This window comes from Varroa jacobsoni, unplaced genomic scaffold (assembly GCF_002532875.2).
Source record: "Varroa jacobsoni isolate VJ856 unplaced genomic scaffold, vjacob_1.0 scaffold_168, whole genome shotgun sequence".
Classification (NCBI taxonomy): domain Eukaryota; kingdom Metazoa; phylum Arthropoda; class Arachnida; order Mesostigmata; family Varroidae; genus Varroa; species Varroa jacobsoni.
The window spans coordinates 291,275-301,825 of NW_019213070.1; the positions used below are offsets into that span (position 1 = coordinate 291,275).

General features: G+C 38.1%; 1 protein-coding gene across 2 annotated transcripts in view; it reads right to left on the reverse strand.

Annotated features, from left to right (window-relative positions):
- Nucleotides 1–3,738: 3,738 nt before the first annotated feature.
- CNMaR (G-protein coupled receptor) overlaps nt 3,739–10,551 on the reverse strand; it is a 50,106-nt gene continuing 43,293 nt past the window's right edge. The window contains exons 6-7 of one of the 2 annotated variants that reach the window (XM_022851692.2): nt 8,907–9,241; nt 3,739–6,188 (exon numbers count right to left, since the gene is read on the reverse strand). In XM_022851692.2, the coding sequence (XP_022707427.1) occupies nt 5,847–6,188; nt 8,907–9,241 (677 nt within the window). In that variant the 3' untranslated portion in view covers nt 3,739–5,846. Of the gene's footprint in view, nt 7,788–8,906; nt 9,242–10,551 lie in introns of both variants that reach the window. The other variant, XM_086972801.1, reaches the window with a different exon arrangement.

A 10,551-nucleotide genomic window follows, 5' to 3' on the forward strand; every position in this document is an offset into this window, starting at 1 on the left:
TATCCTCTCAGAATCGTTCCGGAAAGTAGATACTGTTTAGCGGAGATCGCTTATACAGAAACACATCAAATCTAAGATAAATTTACGATTTGTGACAAAGTTTCAATAGTGAAACCACTTGAAAGCCTAGTCCTGTTTCAGTAGACAGTTTACTTGTCCTACGTTTTTCATAGCAGATAATAACACAGGGTGACTGAAAATTTACGATTGAGGATACGAAGAGCCCAAGGTGCTAAACACGTGTAAAGCCGTTTTACGACGGTCCATTGTAAGGCACCTTTTCATATACGGCCACATTATCATTATTAGTCAGATAGACCTACAGGTTTTTCGGACGATTTTTTAAATAGAGACGGATATTTTTTTGTAGAATCAAACACGGAAAGAAGTGTTACCAAAATTGTGCTGTAGTTATTTGACAGCGCACGGACAGCAAAACGGTTTCTCTATCAGCTTCCTTTATTTTAATATCGATTTCGGTCAAAGCGAAAACGCTTATCAAAGTCCTTTAAAGTCTTATAAAGTCAGTCCTTTTTAATACTCCTTGTAATACTCATGCAGGTTTCTTCTTTTACGCAAAACTCTACCGTTAAGTTGAAAACTAGTACTTTTCCGCACCATTGTTTCAAATAGTGCGATAGCTAAATGGGTAGGTAATCGACCCGGTAAATCAGAAAGTGTTCTGGTTTGAATTATAAGTTATTCTTTGGAGTGTCTTAAGCTTTCTTGAATTTCCAATATAACAAGCTGCAACTTTAAGCTGCGCGTGTCTCACTGCTCGTCTATATTTCGAATTGAATTTAGTTATCCACGATGCGTTGCTGCCGACAGCAAAAGTAGCAACAGATTTTTATATATAGATATTGTTGTGGAAGGCTGTGCAAACGGAAAGGAGGAACTGTCGAATTATAGGTACTACCTTCAACTTCATCATAGATATGTTCGTCTAAATAAACAGCTGCTATTGAGAAAAGTCAGGTAAAAAAGTAAATGCAGATTGAGCTACAACAGAAACATCCAGGTTATTGATGCTTAATTTTCACGTTTGTTGAAGACATACGTTTATATATTTGCAGATGGCGTTCGTTACATCTTCATCTAGTGCATGTTTGTTTTGCAATCGCTTCGGTTGCTGTTTACGTTACTAATAATGTTTAAGAGGAGCAGTTGGATTAGCGGGGCACTGTGCATGCTACTAGTATCGACATACAAGTATGCACTAAGCGTGCCACATACATGTGCAGCGTGCAACAAAGCGCAGCGACGTTGGCGCCACTAATATCGATGTTCATATTAAAAGGGGCCACACTGTTTTGGTAACATTTTTGCTGGGACTGTGAAGGATTAGCTGCGTCTCCCTGGCACTAGATAGTGTTACCGACCGAAAGCAGCGTCCGAAACCAGAAGAAACGCTTTTCCCGACCACCTAAAACTCCGATCCCTTCTCATGTCTAGCCAGCATTTCTATTGTGAATTTGATACTGTCGTGTTGCAGCAATCGCCAGTAGAGTCAACTAGGCCTAATCTAGGCCATATGCCTAACATAAGCCAATTAAATGTAAACCGCTTTAAACACCTTTCTTCGAACAGTATTAGTTCGATACGGCTGTGTTTAGGGTACGCTATAGTTGCGTAAATCGGAGATTATTCATTTTGGCAACAAAAATTAACTGCACTAAAATTTTCCTTTTGTGATTGTGTCGACTGTAACGTATAGAGGCCTTTTCAAAGGTCGGAAAGACGATACCTTTCCCTCTAGATGTTTTGAGTAGCTACTAATGGAATTACTTTCGAAATCGATAGCGGGTGATCAAATAGACAAGGCGAAGAATGAGCTCAGAGCTTGTATAAAACCTAGGTATTTTATTACAGATCTCAAATGATCGTAATGTCAGAATTTTATTAAACTAATGACAAATCCAACTGGAAAAGGTATTGAATTGCCGAATAAAAAAAAAACAACTTATAATCAATACGATTATAGGACGTAGCAATGCAAGCATGCATTGTTGGCCATTTTCCGTGATACCCTGCAGACCTAAAGGATTTTCGATACATCTATATGAAAGTAATGTTTACTTGGTGTTGCACGGCACAGCTCATCAGCAAAAAACTTCGACCAGCGGCCATTAGTAGAAATTATTTCGATAGTTGTCCGTCGTCACTAGACGAACGCCAGTGAAATAGAATTCTTTAGGTACAGATGGCTCGTTACTACTAATTTTAGCATCTAAATCGACAGGCTGTAGAGACGGAACACGAATTTCCCCTCTGTAGGTGATATTACTAATAATTTAGATAGCCAACTTACAAATCCCAGACAGGAGTTTGAGGCAACTCAAACGATCTAGATCACAAATTTTATCGTTTATATATATATATATAGAACATGTGGCGAATACTGCGAGATGTAAATTAATCGAAATTTAATTACGAACAGGAAGGAATGATCTTGCTTATTTTTGATAACAAATTCCTATCATTCAGCCGAAACCGTCACTATTCCTTTCTTGTTCGTAGTCATTCGATTAGAGAACTTGCTGCACGCAGGTACGATAAGTACTTCACAAGTTAAAAACATATTTGACAAAATAATAACATAGCATTAAATTACTATCTGCTTATAAAGTACTCATAGACATACGATATCACCTAAAAGGTAAAGACAACGATAATTTTCCTAAATGCAGATCCGTCGATTTATTTTCAAACCTTGCTCCGTATAATATAAGTATGCGTACTTTCTCAAGCCCGTTCATACGCTACGCATGCAACGACACCCGTTCCTCTTCAAGGTAACTTATAGCTAGGCGAACCCCCGACGAAAGCTGCCTAACAGTAGCGAATGAAATTGATGCTTGAAGTTTTTCTACGAAAGCCTCTTGCCTCTGCATATGAGTTAGATAGTGCTTAGCTAGATAGTTTAAGCAGAAAATCTACACTGTATCCTTGAAATTAATATAACTCGACCGTAGCCAAATGATTATTTTTATTAGTATCGACCAGTAAGGTGTTAGCATAAACATCGAATAAGATTAGCGCAAGTAGAAATTGTTTTGGAAACGTATTTTTATTCTAGGTATAAATACTGGAAGGTTTTAAGAGAAAACAACAGGCCGAAGCCACCCGCAAATGAAGCTAAACTTATCAGTGTAAGAGATCACATTATTGCGTTGCTTAATACTGTTATACACTAAGCCTACCCAATTTCCACACCCCGATTACATTGTCATCTAATATTTGCCCCCCCCCCCCCCCAGAACTGAACTGGCAAATGGTGCCCAATTGATGATAGATATAGTTTGTGGCCTAAATTAATAAAAACAAAACTCTAAGGCGAAAGTGGACAATATCAAACAAAAGTACAGTATCGTAATCACGCAGGGAAATAGCGATTCATCGATATTAGAAATGTTCACCTGCGTTTTCGTCTCGCTTTGTTGTGGACTTAAAAGACATGTTCGTCTATTACAAGAACTATTTTACCCTACTATGATTTTTACGTTTTTGTAACCATTATTAACTTGGCAGCGTCAAATATTAACAACATTAGTAGATGTGAAACTTAGAAAAAAAAACTCTAGCGAAATTCAATTTTCGTTTTATGGCCTAAAGTTTTCAAAAAAAAATTTGACGCGCCAAATTCAAACAGTGCAAACTGGCAACACTATTCTCGATTTCGAACAAAAAGAATATCTTTACTATTAAAGCATTTATTAGCTTGAATGCACACCAGTGTTCGTTATGTACAGATGGTTTTATTATAGGAAGAACTGGTTTTTGTCTGCCAGCAGGAACAGCGGATGAATACAGACCCGTTATGATAAACAGCCCGCCAATGTTTTCACTGATTTGAAAGTATCACCGTGTTTATATATGTATACATATATACACGTGTCTTCATAAGCATCCTCATAATCACCTGACGATTTTTCAGCATTACTCAAACATGCATTTTTTTTTTTTATCTACATTCACGGCTAGCTATATTGAGCGCCAATCTGCCTTTCAAAGTCCTCAAGGTACTATGTCACTCTAAGCACAAGCAATATTCGTAGTATTTAAAGCTGTGTTATCAAGTAGCCTACAAGACTCGACACCATGAAAATATATATGTAGATAAACTCGTCCAAATCCACAAAAATATGAGGCCAAATAGTTTAGCTTCGGATCTGTAAAGCCAACAATGCGATTATCGTCAGTGGGTGTATCCTCGCCAATAGCAATATATAAGAGCTTGACGATATTCGGGCCGCTGGAACTCCTAGACCCACTTGGAGGCAAAAAAAAAGAGCTGCCATATATAGTTTTGTCTATGGCGAGTTGACCTACATAGTGCAAGAAAAGTTATTACACAAACAATAATTGGTTCTATTTATTCTTTTGTGCAGTACTTCAATCCAGTTGCAAAAGGCATTTGGCCAGCAAAATCCAAAGAGGCTAGAAAGTACCTTTGGGTCGCTGAATAGATTTAATAGTGTTTATACGGAAGCGTTTGATTAACATCGATAGAATAGAACCAAACTGTAAAACCATAGCCGAAAGTAATCTCTAATAGTTTTTTCCTGTACAAAAAGTATTCATGATTATACAATTGTACATTTTTGATTCAAAAAATATGGATCGCGTACGCAAGAGATGCTCCTTTCAACCCTGACAGCAGTAACAATATGCCTCAACTTGGCTACAGCTGATCAACAATATATGAACGCTAGGTTATTTTTAACACTTTCAAAATTAACGTTAAATGAACTGTTAGACAGTTATGCAAAAAAATTTTCTGACCTGTTTCGATGAGCCAACGGAGCACGTTTTTCGACGTTGAGAGCGTGACCTACGTCAATACCTATGAACGTTTTAGGTTGAACAAACCGCTCCCTCCACTATTTAAGGGATAGATTGCAGGTCCCGCTGTACGGCATAAAGGTTCGAAACAGTTACAGGTGCGGTCATAGTGCCTACCAAGATCGGCAAGACAAAATAAACTACATATACACTGTAAATACTGTTTTTTTTTTGATATATTAGAAAACGTTTTAACACTATCCAGGTTTATTTATCGTAAAAAATCGTATTTCATTTCATTGCGATATTCAAAAAGATAGTTAATTTTAAAAAATAAAAGTGACATTTCTTTTCCATGTCCTTCTTTTTACAGTGGCTCTTTAGCGATGAGTCTCATTGTCCTGTTCCTGTTACGAAGAAGCGCCAATAAAATTTTTAGCCGTTATGACACGTTTTGTAATAGCTCTTTGCTATTTTCTGACAAGTCGTCTATGGTCTCTATAAAAGTTATATAAAAGTTTTACAACTTAACTCTATATAGAGTCAAGTTGTAAAACTTTTATTTACATTCATGAGCGTCGAATCGAACCATTCTACCCGCTATGTGTATGCATTATATTATCTAACATACATGTTTTTACATGTACGATCACCTACACAGTTTCATTGCTACCTATTATTTACATTTGGTGTAGCTTACCGTTTAGCCTTAGTACGTTGCGAATACCATCGAGAAAACACGGTATCTTAAATGCGTATTTACATGTGCAGATTGCAGCAACATTTTCAATGGGATCAGGAGTTAAAAAGAATCGTAATATCGATTGCGCCAGCGAGCTTGAACTAAGCAGGTCCTTGGTATTTGTGCGCGGTAGGCACACAGCATCTCTAAATTTACCTATCTGTAGGATTCGCTCCCCTGGATGGTGCATTGATCACTAACGATTAATGTCCTCTTAATGGCAATGAACCATAACAACGCTTTTGGTAATCGGTTTTTCAGAAGCATCATCTGAGGGCCCCCCCAGGGACGTGGCAGTCTCCGGAGAGGCCGGCAACCTTCATATATTCATCTCCAGCTGTCTGCGACCACTGCAAGTTTCGCTGGCGTGTAGAAGCTGATGGTCCCTACGTAGCGCATGATGACCACCAGATGCGTGACGATGCAGGGTTACGACGTGATGGTTCAGGAACTGTCCTTCCTGTTCGAGTTGTACACTCGAACTTGAACAGAAACTCGAAGGCCGCCAAGCCACCAGCGATGCTTTGACCCACAGCCACCGCGAGTAAAGGTAGTCACACATCGCAATGCGAAACATCCGAGATGATACGTTGTACAAGACGAAGTTGATCGAGAAGTTGGTATAGTATAGAAGCATGAAATATCGCTGAAGCACATAGAGCTATAAGGACAAATATGAAAAGGATACGTGGCGAGAACGATACGAATGTAACAACTGATTAGCGGTTGCAATTTAACACGGGCATCTACGTACGGTTTTAATTCGAGAAATATATTGCTTACTTCAACGCCTGTGTAAAAATGCAGTCAAATTTTTCACGTCAGCAGCTTTAAGCGGTTCGCGACACCTTCGCAAACGGCGATCACACTGTTTATATATTAGTATCTTTTTAAAAAATTCTAGCTGTAGCACGACAATTCTAGTGAAGCAAAATATAGAAAACAAGTTTGCGTTATTATTTTCGCCTTTCTTGACAGATATTTTTTGGTTGACTTTCGATGGATCTGAGGGTTCTTTAACAAGTGTGTAGCTCAAGTATAGCGTAACTTGTAATACATATAATTAAAAAAATAAGCAAACAGTAATTATCTCAAAGAATTAGAGATTACGCGCCTCGACCTCAACGCCGACGAACAACTTAAAAATTGATGCTTTGTACAGTCATCCTTTCTTCGATTTTTCCCTTTTCCATTTCGCAGGCAAAGCTTCACAGAAAGTAAGGCAGTCTTGTTTTTTTTTTTTCGCGCAAATCCAACAACAACTTAGGCTGTATGAGAATAAATACAAAACCGTTGCTTGGAATCGACCAAATGCAGCGGGAAATCTGTCAAAGGTCTTTTTGACAATCACTTGTATAACTTAGTAGATGTAAACACAAAACGTGTTTTTTTTTTTTACAATAACTTGAATAATTCCGGTGTGCAGTATATTTATATGCAGTTATACAATTTGATCTCGGTAACAGTGGAGAGTTTCAAAGAAAACGGTTTCTAGCAGATTATAGTGATTTGGAGACTAGTACTATTGCTCCGTGGCAGTGGTGTCTCGCCAGACTAAACGCTGTATAATACTATTCTTAAATCGTTATTCTTTGAAACCGTTTGTATGTCCTTGTTGCTCGTACAATTGCGACCTTATGATGCATTATGCGTATCGAGTGAAAAAAATTGATATAGCGACCGCAGTAGAGGGTTTCGAATCTATACCTAATCTTTAGATGATGTACCACATCCGTTCCAATAAAACCGTGCGCGCTAGGCGCTGAGCTTCTATACTAGTCACGGTTCCATTTGATGAAGAACAAGGTTACATTATAGAATATGTATTAATGGAGTGGAGTAAATAGTAGCGCCAACGACCTAGAGGACAAGAAGGTCTTCGGTTGAACCTCGTTGACAACACGTAAATTGGTTCTTGCAAAATTGTATAGTAAAGTAGATTATTACTATTGTTATCTATCAGTCGTATATTAAAAAATTAGCTTGTATAATAATTTAAAAGTTTATTGGTTTCAACAAGGTTTGTTCATATGAAAACGTAATAAGGGCATTTGGCGGCCATTATACGGCCAGTAATACGACCACGGCCGGACCCCTCTGACAAGAAGCCACTTCATTGTGTCTACTTATGGTATTGTATCTACTTATGGCTTTTATGAGAGGTTGCCTCATAAAAGATGAAGTTACAATCACGTCGCACGAACATATGCACGTATTTGTGCCTGGGGAAATGTGTGTGTGAAACACGTCAGCTATCTTCCTGTAAGAGCAAGCCTTTATCAGATTATTGAATATCAGATTGTGTTCTCAGCCTGAAATCGTAAGTCTGTAGAGCGTACGAAACAGATCTAGTATTTCAATAAGTCTACATATTGGTAAAAAAACATGGTTTTCTGTTCCGAGCTGTATCTAGTTAATTTGTCCCGATTACTACAAACGAATTCATCCCGTTCCATATTGACGGAAATAGGTAAGTAAAGACTTACATCGCTCGGCTTTCTCTTCAAGCGCCTCTATTCCACGCGTTTATGCCTAAGGACCGTGTTGTTTTCCGTAATTAAGTGTCCCTATACAAGGTACACATCGATGTCGTTCCTAGCGTCTCATTTCCTTTGGTCTAATTTTGGTTACTACCCCATCCGGGTCTTTTCCCAAGTCGTCTTAATAGTATTTGTTTTTATGTGCATGTTTCGGACATTGTCATCGAGCCCAGTAGAACGGAGACGCAAACGCACAAGTTGTTATGTGGATCTTTCACCTGGCGCCGTTGCTTGCCGCTTACAATATTATAAGTCCCTGTGTAGTGTCTGTTCTTATTTCCGTCTTCCAACACATCATTCCCTCCATGTCTGTTCGAGTACACGTTTGGGCAAAAAATTATATACATATATATATATATATATATATAACATTAGAGCAAATCTGACGAAGAATAGCACAAGTGACTGTTGTATCTATGGTGCCTTCCTCTGTAAAGTACATGGTATAAATACTCAGAGTCTCATTAAATATGGGCCTAAATAGATGAGTGTTTCCTGAAAGCCATCGTTACTGGTGTACCATAGAGCTAAGAAAGCTCTATTCGAGCAAATCGTTTCAACGGATGTCAATATGTGTTGTTGTTATTATCTGTCGCGGTTAGTGCCTCATCTAGCGCTATATACGCTATATATGGCTAATCTAAAGCAGAATTTATAAAATTTCGAACAACTGACTAATAATTAGTAAGACAATAATCAGTATCGTACATAAGTTGATATTTCACGTGTCAGTCGATAACGAGACCTGAATCGTTAACTCTAGCTAGCTGCTTTAAAGATAAAGATTTAGCTGTCGCTTATCATCGATATAATATATATATATTTTGCGATATACTTACGTATGAGTTGTCGGGTATCGAATTTTGGTATGAGTGTAGATAGATTCTGGATAGGTAAAATGGCAGATTAAGAATGACGAAGACGGTAGACACTAGCAAGAGCATTCGAGTCACCGTGATTTGAATCGCAGACGGAACAGCCATACCGCTAATACCGAGAGAAGCCGACGACACTCCTAAAGTTCGGCCAGACGTTCGATTGTTTACCAGTGATGGAGCTGTGTTCCCATTATGTTGTGTTATTCCTATCTCCATTTTGCAAAAATGCTGCTGCTGCTGCTGCTGCTGCTGCTGTTGTTGGAGCATAACAGGGCCCCCATTTAGCGTGTTTAGTACTGCGAAAAAACAACCCACATTTAGCTATTCAGAATATATACTGTACACAAAATTGTTCCACTTTATTGATATCGGAGGTTGTCGTAAAGGTTTAACATGGTCACTCTCGGGACCCGCCAAGAAATCATTTGGAGGAAAATTATTTGCTCAGCAGAATTTTAAAGGTTTTTTTTGTGCTTAAATTATATAGCATGTTCCATTGTTACGTTCTAGATAGTAACGAGGCATTTGTTGGTATTGGCTATTAGCCACCTAGCAGCAGCGGAAGCTAAAGAAAGGATACATTTTTGTTATCCAGATCATACATTACACATACCAAAAAAATACTATATATAATGGATCCCAGTACAATAATTAAATGGAAGTCTAGCTTTCGATGTAATAGTTATCAAAAAGACTGATTTAGTGAAATTTATCAGATTTCCTAATGTATACGGGAAGCGGGAAAAAGTATGATCTATTTATTTGCAAAATAGAAGGACGCTGTTGCACTGATGTACAGATTGTGTTCCTTTTTTTTTTTTTTTTTATATACTTAGTAGTTCCTTTTAAACCGACCAAAAGCCTAGATCATACCGTAAACTTGAGCAACAATAACGGTCCAGAGTCATTTTGTGGTGCGTTATTTAAATCACTTTACCTGGGACTTAAAAAAGTACGTATTGCGACTTAATCAAGGTCAAGTGAATATGTTCTGTCAAAGAACAACAGGACGTTTAGCTATGGCATCGACAGAACACAAAACATCAGTCGGTTCAATTATGGGCCGTATAATCTCCTTTAATAGCATATATATTTTGTGCAGTTAAAAAGTTTTAAAGGCATGTACAGAGTCTGAAGTCGGCCATATAGGTTTGGTCCTTCTATTTATTGAGCAGGCTAGAAAGGTTAGGAAAACATGGTAAAAGGGGCGCGACTTTACACCAAGGATTATTTCAAAGTTCAAGCAGTCACTAAATGCATATAGTAATAGCCCCTACTTGAACTATACGACGCTACTGAATTGCAGGCGTGAATCAACGTTGAAAGCTGTAACATAGAGGCCTGTCGAAAAGGCTTCTATGTTACGGCTTTGAAAAATCTGCTTGGGAAAAATTAAGTGCATGGGCAGCAACGTTATCCTGGGTAACGACTAGAATGTCAGTGCAGAAAAATTGCACCAATTGCGTACCCGACCTTCTTGAAAGGCTTCTTTTTGCAAACGCAAATAAAACTCGATGAGCTTTTATGTGGAAAAATAATGTAAATAGTCATCTCGTTTTATTTCGTCACAGCAAGCACCCAACTCTTGACAGGATAAAGATCGCAT